The sequence below is a fragment of the Borostomias antarcticus genome (assembly GCF_949987555.1).
Source record: "Borostomias antarcticus genome assembly, chromosome: 22".
NCBI lineage: Eukaryota > Metazoa > Chordata > Actinopteri > Stomiiformes > Stomiidae > Borostomias > Borostomias antarcticus.
Window position 1 is genome coordinate 16,334,009 of NC_140255.1, and position 22,143 is coordinate 16,356,151.

The 22,143-nt window shown below is 43.2% G+C and overlaps 1 protein-coding gene across 1 annotated transcript; it reads left to right on the top strand.

Annotated features, from left to right (window-relative positions):
- Positions 1–487: 487 nt before the first annotated feature.
- LOC311323671 (inactive all-trans-retinol 13,14-reductase) lies at positions 488–5,231 on the top strand (the record flags this gene model as incomplete). Its single annotated transcript, XM_084455962.1, has 11 exons — positions 488–644; positions 1,894–2,076; positions 2,409–2,650; positions 2,753–2,948; positions 3,069–3,266; positions 3,355–3,474; positions 3,595–3,733; positions 3,941–4,050; positions 4,146–4,312; positions 4,470–4,629; positions 5,062–5,231. The coding sequence occupies 11 exons, from the start codon at positions 488–490 to the stop codon at positions 5,229–5,231; spliced, it is 1,842 nt and encodes a 613-aa protein (XP_084312088.1).
- Between the last annotated feature and the right edge of the window lie 16,912 nt (positions 5,232–22,143).

Consider the following 22,143-nt stretch of genomic DNA (forward strand, 5'->3'; position numbering starts at 1 on the left):
CACACCGCACTCACACATCACACTGCACACACTATACACATACAAACACTCACTTACATATTATACTCTACATACTCACTGTATAGATTAACTGCTACTTTTTGTATATTGTTTTTTTTTTCAAGCTTATCCTTTTTTGCACTAGCATTTTGTACTCGCATTGTCCCGTCTCATCCCTGCACCCTGTCCAATGTTGTCTCAATGTTATGCACTACGACCGAAAGCCAATTCCTAGTACGTTGAAAAACTGCATGGCAATAAACAGATTCTGACTCTGATAATTCACTAAGCATTCACACTTGTATCTTTATTGCCTGCCTGATAAAGGTGGGTTACACAAATGTATTTTGCTGTTTCTCCTACCAGACCTTTGACACTCCATACAATAAAAGGTAGAGAAGACAGATGAAGAGTCATTAGTCCCTCAGAAGCTGCAACAAGCAACAAGCAGTGACTATAGTGTAACTTTGGGGTTTCCGTCTTTATCATGTGGCTGTTGATATTCTTAGCCTGGTTGGTGATTTGGGCCGGTGGGACATACTGGTACCTGTTTGGCAAGCCAAGCCCGTTCTCTCTGGAGTCTGTGAGACCACCAGGCCCCCGCGAGTATGACCAGAGGAAGAGGGACAAAGTGATCAAACTAGGTAAATATAATATACTTTGACATCCTTCTGGTCTGTATTGTGTCTTGGGCTTGTTGTATTGTGGAAGTGTTAGATGAATATTAGGAAAGAATAAATATGTGCAAGTGAACTTAAGATAGATGTTTAATTCAAAGCCAGGGTGTTAATTTAATGTTCACATGGTATCTAACCAGCTGCCTGGAACCTTTATCTTCTGGAACTCAGGAAATCATGTTTAACTGACGAGACAGCTGTACTGAGAGTAACAAAATGTTTTGTTTTACTGTAAATGAACAACAATCAAATTATGAGTGTAAAAAATTATGAGTATGAATATTGATAGGGTTCGGTAGGTTGGTACTGTAGGTACTTTATTTATCCCTGCACAGCAATTACACTGTTACAGCAGCAGTATAAAAAGAACAACAAAGAAGCACAATCAAGATTGAATAGATATTTACAATTCATTGTAAACAATTCATGTATACAACAACATATAAACAAGTTTATAACAGTAGATGTTCCTTAGAATGGCCAGATTGTGCAAACATGCCTAGGTTCGGTTATGATGATTATGACAATAGGTGTGAATTTAAGCCAGCTTGATTTGACCTACTATGGATACTATGCAAATTGCCCCTATCAATACAATAGCATGTATCATTGATTTGATAGGGGTGTTGTGCCAGAGTTCTTGAAAACCTGTTTGAGCTAACTGCTGGCATTAACACCCCTATCAAATCAATGGTTTCTTCTTGAAACAAAACGTTTCTACAATTATTACACCAAACATTCTTGAGGATGCTCCTAGGTCTGTTCAGTTTCAGAGTGACCTGACTTGCGAGCTAGTTTATTGATCTGCATGGGTTAAGATGTTCCATTGGCTGGATTATCTCAATGGTATTTTCTATGGGCAATAACTCAAATATTGCTTACTCATTGGCCAATTGCAGTTTATTTTAATTAGTGGGTTAACTGGTGGATTAGATCCAAACTCTTCTTCAAAGAAAATACAACTGCAGCCAATTAGGAACAAAGATAACACCTTACATTTACGACAGTTTGAATAAGATACCTTCTGACAACCTTCAGACTTTAGTTTCCTCAGCTAATTATATAACCTGTTTAGATTCAGTACTATATACACCTTTCAGTATACTATACACCTTTCCAGCACCCAGTGTTCAGATGGACTGTAAAGATAGATAAGACAAATCCTGAGAGAAAATGTGAAAACACGATGGCTCTGACTGATTGCTTTTCTTTAAAGGTTTCACCGTTGACAAAGTCCCCAAGGACCTGGATGTCATTGTGATTGGCAGTGGCATCGGGGGGCTGACGGTTGCGGCCACATTGTCGAAAGGGGGCAAGAAGGTCCTGGTGCTGGAGCAGCATGACCAGGCCGGGGGATGCTGCCACACCTACGTAGAGAAAGGATTTGAATTTGATGTTGGTAAGACACTTCTTTGTGAGATCAACACAGTGATATCCTGATTTTACAGGAAATGCCCGGGGGCATGGTTTTTAGGACTGCTTTTCCCCCACTATTATGCATCATGTCAGGTTGTTTGTCAAAGCCTACACTGTGTCATCAGATACGGGCCTTTTCAGCACCCGTAGAGCTTCATACATAAACCTTAAATCCCCTCCATAAGCATGCACGGTATCCTTCGCTGCAAACCACTCTGACTAAAGTCACTGCCTAAATTTCAAATACCATGGAATTCAATTCTACATATATGTGATTGTTCTGACAAAGCTGAATCATCCCTCTGTCTCCGACAGGACTTCACTACATTGGTCAACTCCACGAGAACAGCCTCCTTCGCATCGCCTTCGACCAGATCACCGAGGGCCAGCTGGAGTTCGTAGAGCTCGAGCAGCACTTTGACACCATCCAGATTGGCCTGGGGGAGGAGAAACGCGTGTACACCATCTTCACCGGCAAGACTGAGATGGAGGCCCACCTGAAGAAACAGTTCCCAGACGACACCGACGCCATCGAAACCTTCTTTAAAATCATGAAGGTAGCATGGTGACTCTAATGCCATGTGGATAACAGCAGCGAAGGATGTCACCAACTGTGTGCTTTTCTGTAACATTTCTCTAAACTCTTTGTGTTCTAACAGGTCTCTGCTAAGAAGACTCACTACCTAGCCACCCTGAAGCTGATCCCTCAGTGGGTGTCTCTCTTTCTGCTAAAGTCAGGCCTCGCCAGCTTGGTCTCCCCCATCTTCAAACTCTCTGGGACTGGAGCGACAGGCCTGGTCAACACCCTGACCAGCAACAAAGACCTCCACGTCATATTCTCCTACCTCTTCTACGGTAGACCCTGGCTACGGCCGAGCCTCGTTCTTCTTCGTCTCTGCTCTCGTTCAGGTGAAGCGACAGTTGACGTATTTTTTCATGAACGATTGTGTCTTTTATGCCGTTGTGTCTTTTCAGGCGTGCCTCCTAAGGAATCCAGCATTGTTATCAACGCCCTCTTGCTTCACCACTACAAGAGAGGAGCCTACTACCCCAAGGGAGGGGCCAGCGAGATCGCCTACAACATCATCCCTGTCATCCGGAAATCTGGAGGGAATGTTCTAGTCAGGGCTCATGTCTCCCAGATCCTGGTCAACGCGGAAGGAGCTGCTTACGGTGCGTCCGTGTTGCTATCTGTGCCTAGATATCACAGACTTATGTTACTGACCACTTGTTAGTGACTCATCTGTGTCATTATGTGAAGGTGTGAAAGTAAGGAAGGGCCAGGAGGAGGTGGAGGTTCATGCTCCTGTGGTGATCTCCAACTGTGGCATCTTCACCACCTTCCAGAAACTCCTTCCCCCAGAGATCAGGGTCAAGCCAGGTGAGCTGTGCTCATGAGGGAATCAAATGTTTCTACCTGTGGTTCCTGAGGATCAGTATCTCATTCAGCGGGGATGAAGACAGGAGAAAAGCGTTATCAACATCACTGTCTTTTTTACAGACATTCAAGATCGACTCGACATGATGAGACACGGCAGAGGATCGTTCTTGGTCTTCTCTGGTTTCGATGGTACACAAGAGGAGCTGGGTATTGTGTCCACCAACTTCTGGCTCTTCAAAAATAACGACATGGATACCTCGTGAGTACAGTTGACACAGCGTTCTTTCTCCACCGGGTGGCGTTATTGCCTAAAGATTAAGTAAAAACAAATTTCAGAAGATTTTTTTCATCAGTTATGGGTGCTGTTCCTTTCTTGAGGTAGTACACCATGTACTGTTAGTACTGCACCATCATACTTTGGGATGATGTTTGTTGATTAATTGGGGAAACTCTTTCTGTCTGACAGGATGGATGAGTTCTTTGCCCTGAGTAAAGAGGATGCACCTGAAAACATTCCCATGATGTTCATCACATTCCCCTCTGCCAAAGACACCGAAGCCAAGAAAAGACACCCAGGTAACATAACAATATACTATCCCAAAACGGTATATTTTGACGGATGTATCTAAAGCCTGCATATATACATGTAAAAAGTTGCTATACACTCAAAGGGAAATCCTGCATGACGATACTGACCATGGTGAAATACGAGTGGTTTGAGGAGTGGAACGACACCACCGTGAGGAAACGGGGTGATGAATACTACAACTACAAGATGCGATTTGCTAACACGGTGTTTGACTGGGCCTGCACCATATTTCCCAAACTCAGGGAAAAGGTTTGACTGTTTAACTATCTGTGTGTATGTGTGTGTGTGTGTGTGTGTGTTTGTGTGTGTGCGTGTGTGTATTTGTGTTTACTTGGAAGAATCCTGACATTTGAATCAATCTCCAGCAGATATGAATGATAAGGCGTTAGGTGTTTTGTGTTTGTAGTTGGTCTTCCAGGACGTGGCCACGCCCCTCACCAACATGCACTACCTGGGGTCTCAGCGCGGAGCCATGTACTCCGCCGAACACAACGTGGAGCGCTTCGAGGCCGAGGCCGTGGCCAGGAACCGTTGCAACACCCCGGTCAAGAACCTTTTCATCTCAGGTACCTCACCGGACGTCTTGCCCCGGGTTCAGACCATCCATAAAGAGAGATGAGAGATGCTGTTTAGTGTTGTACAGCATCTGAAAATCTTTGTTCAACTTAGAAATGATCAAACAATGAAATACACCAATTAATCAATCAATATCAATTATTCAATCAGTCAATTCTGTAGATAAATCGTCTCTACAGAAAAACTAAAATCTACTGATACTAGCTACCTTAAGATGTAGGAGTGCTGTGTTCATATTATCTTATCCCTGTCTCATGCATGCTTTGTGTGTGTGTGCATGTGTGCGTGTGTGTGTGTGTGTGTGTGTGTGTGTGAGTGCGTGTGTGTGTGTGTGTGAGTGCGTGCCTGCATGTGCGTGTGTGTGTGTGTGTGTGTGTGTGTGTGTGTGTGTCTGTGTGTGTCTGTGTGTGTGTGTGTCCCAGGCCAGGACGTGTTCAGCTGTGGGATAGCAGGGGCGCTGCATGGCGGTCTCCTATGCGCCTCCACCGTCCTGGACCACATTGTCTACATCGACCTGCTGATCATGAAGAAGAAGCTGAAGAGACAGAAGGCCAGGGAGCTGGCCTGTCTGGCCAAGAAGAAGATGCAGTGATGGGAACTAGCCTCTACCCTCTCTGGGCCCCCTGCAGGGTTAGGGCACGACTAACAATCACTCGCATACAACCACACGGCCTGCTGGGGGATAACAAGGACTTTGTTACTACTAAGCACTTTGTAACTATTGTTTGGAAAAGTGCTGTATAACTAATGTCATTCATTCATTTATTCATACATTCATAAGGATAATGGCCGTTGTTATCACTTCATTGAACTTTGGTCGGAATACATTGGACCTACTCCCCCCCGCCAGAATCTGCATTTTCTTACCTTTAAATGAAGAACTGGGAGAGGGTCTATGTTTGAATTAAGGGGAGCTACTGTAAGTGAACGAGGAACAGAATTACAGTGTTTTTATGCTTCACCACCTTGTTTCTGGATTGTATGAACTCTTCATTTGAGCTCTTTATATATAATATATCTTCTGAGCACTAAAATCTAAACCGGCTGTGAGATTATTTTGCTCTGTAGGCTGTGGTATGTGACTTAGATAATAATAATACATCAAATGTACATGTGCGTCATTATCTATCTGAATACAAATATATTGTGTTGTTTATTGTCTTTGTGGTCTACATCGCATGTTTATAAGCTTTTATTGCTGAAATATAAACATCTGACACTTTCACAAGGTTCTGTTACTGTTGCTGAAATAGTCCACATGCCTGGCAAAAAGTCTATTCAAATGTAGGACAATACATTTAAAATGGCTCTTCAGTCTGCTTTGGCCTTTCAATCTCAGTAAATGTTCCTCGGCAAACAACACTTCATATTCGTCCATGTGTAATGTTATTTTAATCTTTACCCAAACTCCCCTCTCAGAGAATAAAACCAGTGGTCAGTGTTGAACAAGTTCCTCACAACACCACAAAAAGTTCCTCACAACACCACAACAAGTTCCTCACAACACCAGAACACAAGAACCTTAGACACAATCATAAGCGCCTCTGAATGTGACAGCTTAAGTCAGAATTTCCCATGAAATTGTTTTAGTCAACTCAACCATGATGATACGAGTTTCCTTTCATTTCAGACTGACCTACCATACCCTCCCATGTGGATGTTTGTGTTTCAGACTGACCTACCATACCCTCCCATGTGGATGTTTGTGTTTCAGACTGACCTACCATACCCTCCCATGTGGATGTCTGTGTTTTCTCTGTTGTTCTGACCTGGGTAGGACCCCACGGCAGTTTGGACAAGATCTGAAATCAAAGGTGTGGGGGAAACCTCAAACTTCCTGAGCAAAGTGAACATTTCCTCCGTAGCGGCGGGCCAGATTGGGTGGCATGCTGTGGTTAGTAATGGAGGGCCGTCTCGGGGGACCCTGGGAGAAGAATGGCCCCTCTGTCTGGGTGTGCTGTGAGGAGCAAGCAACTCTCCGGCTCTGCTGCGCCCCCTGTTGGACAAGCCCTCCAACGGCAGCTGCTGGACAGGCCCACTGGTTGAGCAAAAACAGCAATAATGTACATCCGATCATTTCAATTCAAAAGAAACATTGTTTTCAGTATAAGATGGAATATCCCTTTAACACATGATAGATGATCAGTAGGATTCGCACATCCCTCTAACACATTGTCCTGTAAGACTGGTGAAAATCCTCATGCTGTCTTCTTCCAACACAGTGTAGAAACAAGGCGTATCCATGTTTTAAGACACCCAGACCAACATAAACGGAGTGAAGATGAGTTCAGGCAGGAAACCCACGCAGCAGCGCGTATCACAGGCTGCTAGACGCCCGACATACACACACACACACACACACACACACACACACACACACACACACACACACACACACACACACACACACACACACACACACACACACACTCATTGCATGTCTTTGCTGTGATGTTCTTTACTTTACTGTTTGTTTTGCGCCTGTCCCCCTGTCAGGACCCCTGTCTCCTTTGTATTGCTCGACTGTGGGGGGGATTGGTACCTATACTGTATAATGGATGCTCCCTACCTTTTCTGTTGTTGTTGTTGTTGTTGTGTGTGTGTGTGTGTGTGTGTGTTGTTAGGCAGGGAGTACCCCCATGAGAAATATCCCACTCAGATTTCTGATTTCATATCAACACTGAAAAGTGTGTGCATAATTGTACTAAGTTCTGCCATGTGCTTCGAGTGATACCTAGTCCCTACGTGTTGGGAATGGGACTGGGACAACAAAACAACAAGTGTGGGTTTCACAAAGGACTCAGGACCAGACTGGGGAGACAGACTGAGAAATTTAAAAACATTGCCTTAAACTTTCTGGAAATTCGAGCGACCAGAGCATATAATTACCCTGGCTCTAATGTGCACTGCTTCACCAAAAATAGAGGTCAGCTTTAAATCTAATTCTTACTTTCCTACAGTCCTCTGTGACTCACAAAGTTAAAATGAGATAGAACACTTGGTATAAAGTCTACCATAGAGACTCAGGGTGTGTTGCATTATTTTCTTGCCATGGTCTGTTTTGAAACAGTAAAATTAATGAACATGCTGTGGTGCTTTAACTTTTTCCAAGCATTGAAGCTTAGAAAGCAAGTGCAGTGTGCAGTGATTAAAGCTATATATCCAGTTAGATATTGTGCCTATTTATTTAAATTAGTCTCTTCTTCACCTCCAACTCCTTCCATTTATGGGTAGTTCATGAACGAGCCAATTCTTTTGAAACTACTTTTAAAAATGGTGGTCTCCTTAACAAAGAGCCGTTTGGAAAAGCCGAATGAACCAGTTCATTTAAAAGATGAAATTCCCTTCATTATTCTTCTGGTGTGGGTGGGCGGTCCATTCATGTCAGGGCTTGTTTTCCTATCAGTGTCTGAAGCCTGGAGGGCAGTAATACCTCCAGCGTGACCAGTGTCCACTCCTTCTATTAGCCTCTCTAGTAAATGGCCAGGGATGTTGTCATCATGTTGGTTTTAGCTATAGCCTTAGCCGTAGTTTAGCTAATAACTAGATGCTATTGATGCTAACATTCTGGAAATGACCCTCCCCAAACAGCCTCTCCAACATGGAGGGCTGTCGTTGGCTCTGGGCAGCGGAGTGGAGGACAGACTAGCTGCTGGGGTCTCTTTTGTTCCAGCAGGCTTTTCTTTTCCAGATGTTGCTCCTCCCCTGGGCTGGTCTTGGCAGGGCGCTCCTCTGCAGACTCCCCCAGCCAGAAACCCACAGCTGGTTTCAATCTGCGGGTTGTCGTCAGAGGGTCGGAGCAGACGGCCCAGACCAGGGAAAGACACAGTCTGAGACCAGGGCTGAGGACGAGACTGGGTTACAGGCACAATACCATTGTGCACAGCACCAGCCTTCATCAAAGAGTTAGGAGTGTCCCACACAGGCACAGGCACATGCACACACGCACATGCACGCACGCACGCATGCACGCACGCGCGCACACACACACACACACACACACACACACACACACACACACACACACTGCTAAAACGTCAGCCCTATTCCTTCGACCCGTCATCCTCTATCAACTTCAAGCCTTGTTGGTTTTTACAAATGTGTCGATTTTACAGAAGGTTTAACAGCTGCACACACGTGATAGAGAGAGAGAAGAGAGCGAGAGAGAGAGAGAGAGAGAGAGAGAGAGAGAGAGAGAGAGGACAATGCTCTGCCAGAGAATGTGTAAGTCTGTAATAACTAGAAACATATATTTTTGTTTCTCTTTGAAGGAAACCAAACTGGGCTGGGCTTGTAGGCTATTTCACTCAACTGTGTCTCTCTAACATCTCTAACATAAACCCATTCTAGCAGGCTTGCCTCTGTGTTCATCTAGATGTCTCTATCCTCTAACACAAACTCACACTAGCAGGCTTGCCTCTGTGTTCATCTAGATGTCTCTATCCTCTAACACAAACTCACACTAGCAGGCTTGCCTCTGTGTTCATCTAGATGTCTCTATCCTCTAACACAAACTCACACTAGCAGGCTTGCCTCTGTGTTCATCTAGATGTCTCTATCCTCTAGCACAAACTCACACTAGCAGCCATCGTTTTGTGATTAGATAGATGTCTTCTAACACAAACCCTGTACGATTTATTTTGTGTTTAGCTAGATGATTCAACACAAACTCACCCTAGCAGGCTTCCTTCTGTGTTTAGCTAGATGGAAACACACCTCTCAGGCTCGTTCTGCCTCAGTGGAACAGATTAGTCTATGGAGAGAGATTGTGTTATCGATCGTTCAACCCATTCAGAAACTCCACAGCCCCACATGTAGGGGGGAAAGCCTTGTCCTCACATTTATACTTCCTGACTAGAGGATGCCACCAGAACAAGGTCAAATGTCAAACTGTGGGAAGGAATTGACTTCAAGTGGAACCAGAGACTGTGTCTGGTTACAGTCATTTCTGGATTTTAACATGAGCACCAATACAGCTAAAATAAGATATTCAACCAACACTGGCCAATAAACTTGTACAATTCTGGGCCTCATTTATACACATGTACATACAAAAGAATGCGTACACCAATGTTTCAACACAACCTTTGGGATTTATAAAAATAACAAGGGAAATGTCGGGAGAATGTTGTAGAATGTGAGGTTCTCCACGGATACTCTGACCCATGCGTACATTTCTGGAGAAATGAGAACCTCGCTCTGATGGCAGAAGGATGAAACTCCAGAAAGGCTTTGAGTAAAATAAATCATCATTACCTCTCATGTATTACAGTATATCGACCTCCCTTATAAATATGACAGGGCTTGAATATGACGACACATTTAATTTGTTTGTGTGTAAGAAGAAGGGGTTTATGTCAGCAATTCTGATGCAGAAGCACAGAGACAGAATTGTTCTGAAAATATTAGGGTGTGTGAAAGTTTTTACAAATACACCAACTCCCGAATGTTGATTTAACATCACCATCAACAGAAGGCTACTACATAGTGGAAAGTCCGTACTGAGAATGGTCCTTAACTGTGCTGAGGGCTGTCGCTACCCCTCACTGGCCTCCTATGTGGAGACTCCAGACTCCTTTAGTGAGTGTAGTGACTCCTGGCCTGGCTCCTCCTGCTTCTCACCACGTCTCTATCTGTGCTGCTGTGTCGTGTTGCTACTTACCTCTGTAACCCAGTGAAACAGTGACTATGGGAGCAGTGAGTCAGTTCTTGTGAGTCCCAGGAGGGTAGAGAGTTGTTGGTTAAACTCACTACCCCAGGATAAATGCCATCCACCCGCAGTGATAAAGAGCTCACTTTTCATCGGCGTAGCTGGTTAGAATGGTGTCTGTCTCACAGAAGACCCGGGTTCGAATCCCACCCAGTGCGTGCCAAAACGTACGGGTTACACCTCTACCTCCAAACACTTTATCTGGGATCGGTGTATCTTTAGCCTTTGGACATTCTTCCCACACATACATTCCAGACTTGTTGCATGTTCAACTTTGAGAGAAGAGGAGAGAGAAAGCACATTTGGACCTCAGCTTTGTAAAAAGAAAGTTCACCTTTTTTGACTGTTTAAAACAAGACAAAAGTTTCTATTCAGTTTGTGTAGGTATTCATGGCTTTAATTTTCAAAAAGCACCTTTTTTCCCGAGCATTGTGGATTTCAGACAGTCTCTGGGTTACAGTTGTATACAGTAATATACTGTTTCTCTCTGCAGCGTGTAAACCCTTAACATTAGCAACGGTTATCTAGATACTGTGTGCTCCAGGGTGTATGTAGAATGTTCTGGAAGCTCCTCACCTCTCTTCCGCTGCGTCTGCGTCTCTTCAGGCCTGGGCTGTGTGCACCTGGCAACAACTAAGATCTGACCTCTGACCTCCAAACCAAACCCAAAGAGCCCCCGGGAATTGAGGAGTGGAGGAGGTCTTCTACATACTGTACTGTATGTGACAGAATGGATGAAGTAGCAGTGAAACTAAACAACTGCAATACTGGGCGTGCTACACTGCCACATCAAAACAATACTCATCATTATTGGGCATGTTACACTGCCAGGTGTAGTTTGCTGGTGTGCCACGTGAAAACAATACTAATCATCACCTGCAAAACCACAAAACTACACTTTGTTGTGTGATCATAACTCACTTGGAGGTTTAAAGTCACAGAGGGATAAGAATATCTGGTTTGATTCCAGTGCTGGAAGTGACTCATCATGGGTGGGTACTTTGAACAGAGCCGAAGTTTCAGCAGATTCTCTACAATAATGCATTTTGTTTCTTAAAGGAGTAGTAAAGGGAAAATGCATTTCCCTGCTTTAAGGTGACTTATGATCATATACAATGGTTCAGATTAAAACGTTGACAAAACTAGCACTTTTGAGGAAGTCTGATAATTTCTCTACCACCGTTTTGGTCACACAATGGATGTGGGTGGGCACCTTGAAAAATAATTCAAAAAACTCTAAATTTCAAAGACAAGAAACTGTTTTTAACAGTTACAGTTACACACAGACACACACACAGACACACACAGACACACACAACATACACATCCTGCCAGATCATGCATGAGCAACCCCTCCCATCATTGCTTCGGTGATAATCCAGAGTCTCGTGTTTCTCCATCAGTCTTAGCTCTGCAGTACCGTCCTTCCAACGCCCCTCCCACCCGCCCAGCCAATAGCCTCTACCCCACCCCTCACATGAGATCATCTCTGCCTGTACACCGCTGGGATTTGGTGTTTCTGTGGATGTCAGTGAGCCTACTGGTGGACCACAGGCACTAGAGGGGGCTCTTCCTTACGACGGATCCCAGCTGGCCCTTACATGGTCTTCTATGCCGGGTTTGGATTCACAGGTCACAGCTGTTTACATATTTTTATTTATCTCGTGTTTTTAAAGAGTGTACTCGTGTTTTTTCCCCTCATCCATTCCACGTTATGACCCCACTGTGGAAGATCGTTTGTTCGTATCCTGTAAAAGACACTTGATCGCCAGACAGTTTCTGAGAGTGTTGATCCTTAACAAGCTAGTTATGACTTATTTACCATCACCTACATACTGTACATATGCTACTGTACTCACAACCTGAGCAGGTTCCTCACCTATATCACGTCACTCGATGGAAGTGCAGTTAAAGAGCACTGAGAAATATCTAGCATCCCACTGAGTCTAATCTCAATCTGTCAGTTTGATAGATAAAGAGGAACGACATTAATCGCTAAATAGGAATCGTTTAGAGCCATGATAAAAATGTCTGCGTCAACCCTTCCTCTGATGGAAGCATCTCCAGGTCTCTCCAGGGCTGTTGTGTGTGGCCTTTCAATTCCTGACTACAATGGTTTGACACCAAGTCCTTTGGTACTGGTCTCCTCTGAAGCCAGACTGCTCTGGGAGGGGTGTTGTTCATGGCCTGAGGAGATGGAGAGGAGGCCTCAAAGCTGAACCCAGAGGTTGTCCAGACATTTTTTTACACCAGCACAGCAGTTAGAAGACTGACCCCTTCACACCGACACCGACACATTGTATATATAAAAACATTGCACACACATTAACATTATGTACACATACTGTATATCAACACAAACCATTTTGTACTTTGTATTTTGAACTGTTCATTTGCACTGTCTCGTCTTGTCACTGCACCCTCTCTAATGTTGTCTCCATCAGTGTTACGCACCAACTGACCACAACAAATTCCTAATATGTGTAAAAACCTACCTGGCAATAAACTGACTCTGATTATGTAGTGATTGTGTTGAGTGATCTATGGACTCCCAATTGTTACATGAATAAGCTAAGACTAGAGTAAACCTTTGTACTCTCGCCATTTTGACCCCGCCCTGCCCTCAGCCCGTCCTGCAGACAGATGTGTGTGTAATGAAGGGGGCGTTGGAAGAAAGTGGAGGGTTATTGTTGAGCTGCAGCCTGTCTGGGCTGACAGTGGGTCCTGCCTCATGATTCATTCTTTCCGCACTCAAATGTTTGGTCTTCCAGCAGGGGTGAGAGCGTACGTTGCCCCTCAGAGAACAGAAAAGAACATGGCCCCGGCGTTTATCTGGTGTTGCAGAACCTTTTTTCTGTCTGATATTTCCCAGAGTTTGTGGACAGAGCTGGAACTCCCATGGTGTCCTATGGAATAAGCGTGACATCACAGACCTCTCTGTCGTATCACCTATTTACATATAATACTCCTCCCCCTAAAGAACTGCACACCAAGTAGGTCATGTGTGATGATACAAGTCATGGCTTGTGTTGTCTTGGAGCTGGTGCTCAGTATCATAGATGACACACGGGAGCCAAACGGGTGTCCTGGGTCTTTCTATCATTAAATAGTCACCTTTCTTCAGCTTGAATGACAGGAGCTTACACTTCAAATCTATGACTGTAATTGTCTTAGTAGTACAGGTTAGAAGAGAAATGTGTACAAGTCTACAAGGTTGTGTACTATAGGATGAGCAGTTTAAAAAGAGCTATGCAGAATTCAATGTCATACTGTTGTGACTAACTGGCTAAACAACTAACCAGTGCTGTCTACTAACAATTATACCACACAAGTAAAATCAACTATATTCCACTATATATATATATATATATATATATATATAGTATATAGTGGAATATAGTTGATTTTACTTGTGTGGTATAATTGTTAGTAGACAGCACTGTCTGTCTGTCTATATATGACACATATGTCATATATAATAGTACTATCATACAGTCATATCTTCCACTGTATACTATAATTTCCCATTGTATACTATACTATCATACAGTATCTTCCACTGTGTATACAGTATTACAGGTATCTTCCACTCAGTTGTAACTCTCCTTAGGCAGAGAGGAGCCTGATGTGGACGTGGCTCATCTACAGTGTTCCAAACTACAAAGCTGATTGTTGGTTTAGTTGGGAAGTAAATTAAGTTATTCTTAACCTGTTATTCATGCCTCATGCATGCTGTCAGACCAAAAACAGCTGACTACAAACATAAATGTTCTGATTTAAATGTTGGATTGTTTCTTAAAACTCCAGTAGACAGTACAGTAGATAGTAGCTGTCAGCACTTGTTCTCACTTGGTACTTGCTAGAAACCGTCTGTCCGTCCATCTATCTATCTATCTATCTATCTATCTATCTATCTATCTATCTATCTATCTATCTATCTATCTATCTATCTATCTATCTATCTATCTATCTATCTATCAAATAACAATGATTAATTCATTTTATTTTCATTTCAAACCTTTATTTATACTCGTAAAGCACTGTGGTTTCCCTCATTTACAGAGATGACGAGTTCACACAAATACACAAGTAACAACAGAACAAATACAACAACAACAACAACAATAATAATAATAATAATAATAATAATAATAATATTAAAATAGTTACAGGTTGAAGTACAAATGTCAAGAGCCATGGATTTAAACTGTACGATTGAAGGAAGTACCTCAAGCTTTAGAGTCTGTTGTAAAGTATTCCAGGTATAAGGGGCATCATAGAAAAAAGCAGCTCTACCAAGTTCAGAATGCTCTCAAGGAACCCTAAAAACAAGCCGATCATTAGATCAGATCTGGTAGGTGCCAAGGCTCCAGTCCAACCGAGACGAGATGTATGGTGGAAGTTTACCAATAATGGCTTTGAAAATAAACAAATACCAGTGATAGTTACGCCATAGAGAAAGAGATGGCCAGCCCACCTTATGATAAAGAACACAGTGGTGGGTGTCATAAGTATCACCCGTAATAAATCTTAGGGAGGAATGGTAGACAGGGTCTAGGGGTTTCAGGGTAGTCACAGAAGCATGTCTATAGATTGTGTCACCATAGTCTAATACTGATAAGAAGACAACTTGTACAATTTTCTTCCTGCTGAACATAGGAAAGCTACAACGGTTACAGGAAGCCAATTTTCCATCATCCAGCCACAAACCAAGATATTTGTACTCAGTGACTCTCGCAATATGTGAGCCATTAGCCGTTAATAAATGAAGCCTATCGTAATCAGTATGATCCAATCCTGACTCTAGAAAACAACATAAACTTAGATTTGCTAGGATTAAGGACTAGTTTCAGATTGGTGAGAGCTTCTTGCAGCACATTAAAAGAAAGCTGCAGGTTCTCAATGGCTTCCTGAACAGTATCCGCAATACAATAGACAACTGTATCATCAGCATATAGATGAGCATGACAGCCAGTTAGTGCAGAGACAATAGCATTAATATAGATGGTGAAAGGTACAGGATCCAACACTGAGCCTTAGGGCACACCTTTAGCTAGAGACAAGAAATCAGATCGAATGTTACCCAATTTCACATACTGACACCTTGACGACAGATAGTCCTGAAACCAATCACAAGCATCTCTATCCAAACCAATACTAGATAGTCTATTTAAAAGCAAGTAGTGATCGACTGTATCAAATGCTTTTGAAAGATCTACAAAGAGGGCAGCACAATGTTTCCTGTTGTCTAATGCCCAGATGATGTCATGAGTAACAAGAGTAACAGCAGAAATGGTGCTGTGGTTAGCTCTGAATCCAGATTGGTGAGTACTTAAAACTGAGTGACTTGAAAGAAAATATTTCAATTGGTTATTTACCAAGGTCTCCAGAACATTGGCTGAGCATTGTAATTTGGAGATAGGACGATAGTTATCCATCTTATCCCTATTACCCCCTTTGTGCAACGGGACCACCTGAGCAGATTTCCAAACCTAAGGAACTATACCTGACACAATGGAGAGATTAACCAGGCCAGGTCCAGCCTAGCTTATGTGTGTGGCTGGCTTGTTTCTGTTCAGGACTGGTAGGACGGAAGCTAGTCATGCCACTGAAATAGCTGTGAATTGAAATGAAATGACATGAAATAATGTCTGATAAATGAAGATAGGTCTTGTCGCCTGGCCACATCAGTTCCAATGCTTCCAATGCTAATCCGGCACAATAAGAGTAGGATAGCCAGTTAGCTCATGAGCTCACAACAACTAGCAGCAGCTTCCATAACATTAATGGTAGCGATCAGTGGCTAAAGCAGTTGCACTGATGATTCCTGTAACGTTAGCTATTTTGCTGCAATTGGTTCAACTTCTGTTTCTGGACAAAGGTAAGGGATAAACCCAGATAACACAGACCTACAGCGGGTCCCCGATGGACGAGCTGGGGGACCTCCGGCCGAATCCACTGGCGGGTTCCTGGCCATTTGCACATCGAATCGCAAGCGGACCTCTGGCGGATTATTAGCGTCAGGGCTAATTACTAGCGTCCGCTAGTAATCCAAAATGCTCCCGCTATTGTTCCACCACCATTCCACCGGTAGTTTATTGTCTATATCCTAGGCCCATTGGTCCTAGGCTTATGGATTTCTATTGCTAAATTAACTTTGAACATTTTTTTGGTTACCCTTCCTTTCATAGTCCCCCAATTACTAAACATTTACCTTGTAAATACATGCAAAGTATAGCCTAATATATAATGGGTAATTACTGAGACACCTATACTGTAGGTATAATTTCAAAACAGGAGTATTTCAAATGTTCAATTACTGCACATAAATTCCCCACCAGTTATCCACATTTTACATAACTTCTATAAAATCCAGTGACAAACACAAATGACAAATCACAATGCTCATATTTATTAGCCATGCCTAACACGTCAACACATGGGGATGGCGATTCATTTCACGAGACCGGTAAGGGGCTTCCTGGTGCTTCCTGCCTTGAAAATGCATGTTTATCATAGTTTTTAGCAGAGGCCCATAGACCTCCATTATAAAGGGGGTGCGCGCACAGAGGCAAAAGGAGCTAACTTACTACTGCACCGATCGGTTAAATGTTGGTATGTACGGATCGGCTTCATTGAAGACAAAGCAACATTTGAGCTAAACTTGCTATGACAGCGGCATTCCCCTTTAAGTTCACAGCACCCCAGAACTTTGCAGGGTTTGAATAAGAGTTAGAGACTAAATCCAAAAAGTAGTCAGATTTAGCTTTCCTCACAGATGTTGTGCATTTATTTCTAAGTTGTCTAAAAGAAAGCCAGTCTTGGATATCCCTCTTGGAACTGGCACTGGAACAGGCACAATTACTATCATTAAACAAGGTAGACAGATCACTATAAAACCATGGTGCAATTCTATCTTTAATCCTAGTCTGTTTAGAAGGGGCGTGTTTATCTACAAAGTGATTGAATGTTTTTGCAAAAGAGTCAAGGGCAACTTGCACGTCATCAAACTCAACTGAGCATAAACTATTACAGTCAATAATGTCATTTAAAAAAGCTTGAGCATTGAAGGATTTAAGATTTTTTCTCAAAACAATATGTGGCCGTGTTTTCACCAACTTTGTAGTTCTAACGCAAGTCGTAGGACAATGGTCACTTATACCCAAATCAAAAACACCACAAGCAGAAATTCTGTTAGAGAAGATTAAATCAATAACAGTAGATTTAAAACCATTTTTAGGATTCAGCCTAGTAGTCTCAGTGACCAACTGAGAATTCTGTGACCCATACAGCCAACTCTGCGGGGCTACACATGTAAGCTATACAGTACAAAGCATTACTCACAACACTAGGGGCAGATATAGTTACTGAATCCGTTAAAATTCACCGTTCAAATCATCACTTCTGGTGTACACAACAAAACACAACTATCAATTTTCATTCCATGCCACAAACCGAAACGATAACTGAATAAATAACTGAATAAATTCTTACAGTACAACTCTGTTTCAACAGTGTTGAACAACCAACTATTGATCTGACTGTAGATAAGATTTATTCCCGTTCAAAATGGTTAATTCTATTGCGTCCCCCCTGACTTTATAGGCCCATAATGGTTGTTCTGCGCGTTCCTCTGCTGTAGCCTACCTGAACGTCCTACTGTACAGATCACTAACGTTGTTACATGTATCATAATAAGCGAATGGAGTAGAACATAGCAGAAATGATCATCACGGCGGACATTTTCTGACTGGAAATTTAATAAAAAATAATTTATGTGGAGATATTGGCTCTCATTTTACAACATGTTTCATTTATCAAATAATAACTGTACCACAGGGGAAAATATTACAACACTCTACATTGCTATGCCTTGGGTCCTGACCAATACAACCTGCCAAATGTCAACTTCATACATCAACCGTTTCTCAACATAATCATGCCAGAAAGACACCGACCAACCGTCTCTCTGATAGGGATGTGTCTAGCTGAGGCTTCATTTTCATGTGAAATTGACCACGTTTCCAGTCAACAAAGTGAGAACTTAAGTGAACTGCACAGATTAATATTTATGTTGTTTAATGCTGTTTCTATTTTTCACTGTAAATGTTTTTGTTACCAAAGTCACACACAGCAGTCCTGAGCAAAACGGATTCACGACTTCGGAGCCAAAGTGATTCCAGATGTTTGTGAAATGGGAACTGCTGCTGCGGGGAGAGAGAGAGAGAGAGAGAGAACAGAACGATGTCTCCCTTTATCTCCTCGATCTGGCGTCGCCTTCGCCTCTTCTGTTTCCATCAACATTCACAAGCTGACTGCTACATGCACAAACTCAACGATACCTACCGACGACATATACTGTGAGAGGCTGTTTTTGGGGGGGTCTGTCAACATATCACACCAAGCGGACCACGTGAACAGTGAAAGAAATGCTTGAAACCAGGAGATCAAGTTTCATGAATATGGGATGGAAAAAGTTAGACATGCGTAGCAGATAAAACTGTGGCAAAAACCACCCAGTAGCCCCAACCATGCTTTACTATCTCACTATCTCACACATCCTCTGGTTTATGTTCAGAATGCAAGAACGCAGAGTCAGCATGCACAGCAATGACATGGAATAATAGCACTGCAAATACATTACTTTTTATGGCTACATGTACAATTTTGAGTTAACAATACAACACACATTGTAAAAGCACATGTGACGAAATCAGTTGGTGGTCTTATGGAAGTTATTTCTTAGTTTCCACCTTAAGAAAATGCCTGAGGGCTTGGTCGGGCGTGGCTGGGCTGGGCTGGGCTGGGCAGGGAGGACAGAGGTGGGACTGCTTTAGTATGTGCTTCTGCTCCTCATGCTAACTATTTAATGATGTTGGAGGGAGGGCTGAGGGGCTCACATCAAGATTAATGGCTCAAGTTATGCACAAGGCAGGTAGAAACAGGACAGGGATTATCTAAGAGAGAAGGAGAGAGAGAGAGGGAGAGAGAGAGAGTTGAAAGGGGGAGAGAGTTTACAGACGTGGAGATGTGGCAGAGGAGGAGGATGTCTCAGGCATAAACAAAGCTAATGAAATGTTTAGCTGCACATCATCAGGAGAGGGATGAGTGAAGAGACAGTGGCGTGTCCCGTTCCCTGACTGCACCCATCATTCTCCCTGCTGCAAACTCCACGTCATAATGACCTCTTACTTGTTTTTCATTCTCACACTCATTGATTGATGATTTAGTAAGACTGATCACATAGCCAATGCAGGACGCTGTGGCAAACAGCTCCTTGTACAGAGGGCTACTCTGGAGAGCTGTTTCAGGAATGCAGTCTGCTGAGTGTTTCAACATGCTGAGGGAGAGGCAGGTGAGAGGGTGATGGTGTTCAGAGTCTATAGTCAGAGGAGAGGTCAGAGGGTGATGATGTTCAGAGTCTATAGTCAGAGAAGTGGTGAGAGGGTGATGGTGTTCAGTGTCTCTATTCAGAGGAGGGGTGAGAGGGTGATGATGTTCAGGTGTTAGTCAGAGGAGGTGTGAGAGGGTAATGGTGTTCAGACTAATCCGAGGAGGGATGAGAGGGTGATAATGTTCAGAGGCTCTAGTCAGAGGGATGAGAGGGTGATGGTGTTCAGGCGTTAGTCAGGGGAGAGGTAAGAGGATGATGGTGTTCAGACTTTAGTCAGTGGTGGGGTGAAAGGGTGATGGTGTTCAGACTCAATGTTCCAGGATCATCACCAGAGTTGTCTATGAATTAATGATTAGCATCATCAGTGGGTGGAGCCTGTGTTTATCATATACCTATCCCCCTCAGAGTGAATGACATCATGAGTGGGTGGAGCCTGTCTTTGTCAGAGTTAATGACAGACCTCATCATCCTTACACTCCTCTCAGCTGTGTCGTTGTGCATGCCCTTCATATGCACGCATATAGCCCTCTTCATTGGCAAAAATATCATAGTCTAAAAGAGGCCCATGTTGAGGGGTGAGAATTCCAACAAGGATCTGGTGCTGCTGTTCCAGCTCTTCAACTGACTTGAGGCTCTGCTGAGCTGAGACCATACTGAGTTAGATGAGACCATACTGAGGTAGATGAGATGAGACCATACTGAGGTAGATGAGACCATACTGAGGTAGATGAGATGAGACCATACTGAGGTAGATGAGATGAGACCATACTGAGTTAGATGAGACCATACTGAGGTAAATGAGATGAGACCATACTGAGGTAGATGAGACCATACTGAGGTAGATGAGATGAGACCATAATGAGGTAGATGAGACCATACTGAGGTAGATGAGCTGAGACCATACTGAGGTAGATGAGACCATACTGAGGTAGATGAGATGAGACCATAATGAGGTAGCCGAGATGAGACCATGCTTAGGTAGCTGAGGCCATATGGAGGTAGATGAGATGAGACTATTACTGAGGTAGCTGATATGAGGCCATACTGAGGTACTGTAGCTGAGAAGAGACTGAGGTAGCTGAGATTAGACCATACTGAGGTAGCTGAGATTAGACCATACTGAGGTAGTTGAGATTAGACCATACTGAGGTAGCTGAGATTAGACCATACTGAGGTAGTTGAGATTAGAACATACTGAGGTAGTTGAGAGTAGACCATACTGAGGTAGTTGAGATTAGACCATACTGAGGTAGCTGAGATTAGACCATACTGAGGTAGTTGAGATTAGACCATACTGAGGTAGCTGAGATTAGACCATACTGAGGTAGTTGAGATTAGAACATACTGAGGTAGTTGAGATTAGACCATACTGAGGTAGTTGAGATTAGACCATACTGAGGTAGTTGAGATTAGACCATACTGAGGTAGTTGAGATTAGACCATACTGAGGTAGTTGAGATTAGACCATACTGAGGTAGTTGAGATTAGACCATACTGAGGTAGCTGAGATTAGACCATACTGAGGTAGCTGAGATTAGACCATACTGAGGTAGTTGAGATTAGACCATACTGAGGTAGTTGAGACGAGACCATACTGAGGTAGAGACACGCAGGCTCTGCTGAGATGAGGTCATACTTTGTTTGGAGTGGGATTCTTAAAAAATGTGATTTCCTCCCTGGAGTAGGGAGGAACATGTGAGCGCAAAGCAGAGAGAAAGTGTACACGTCGAAGAAGGAGATCAATACGTTTTTTATTTTGGAGCGGAATAAATCTCATTGTTTTACTCAGGAGTGCTTGGCACTGTTTAGGTAGCTCTTGGAGTGTGAAGTTATTCAAGGGACTGAGTATTTATGTCAATACAGAGATGCCAACAGATAGCAGTGGAATGTGAGAGGGGAGGAGGTCATTTCTGTCCGGGTAGGTTCTTTCAGAGTTTCAGTCATTATCAGCGATTCAAAAGAAAAACATCAGTAAAGCATGCTGTACCATCCGTTCTTAAGATGAGGCTACGTTAGGGTCTGGGGCCTCTCTGTCGTGAAGCAGTAACAGTGAACAAAGCTCGTGCTTTCTGCCCCTCCCTGTTTTTCTGTGTGGATAGACTGTAGAGCATTTTTTCGTCTCTAGTTTGAACCGAGGACATTCTGCTGCAGCTCTGCCAAGCTCTGCTCCGTCTGTGGATGTGGCAGGCAGGCCTGGGAAATGATGTGTTTCTGCTTTTGTGTTGAGCAACACCTCTCGGAACAAAAGATCCTCTTCTCTCTGTTCTGCGCAGATCCTCTTCTCTCATAGTATTACAGCTACGATCAAGTACACCAAATCATTTATTCACCCCGGCAACAACAAATTATCTTTCTCAGATGCCTTAATATCCCATAGTCCCAAGTTAGGATCATTTTGTT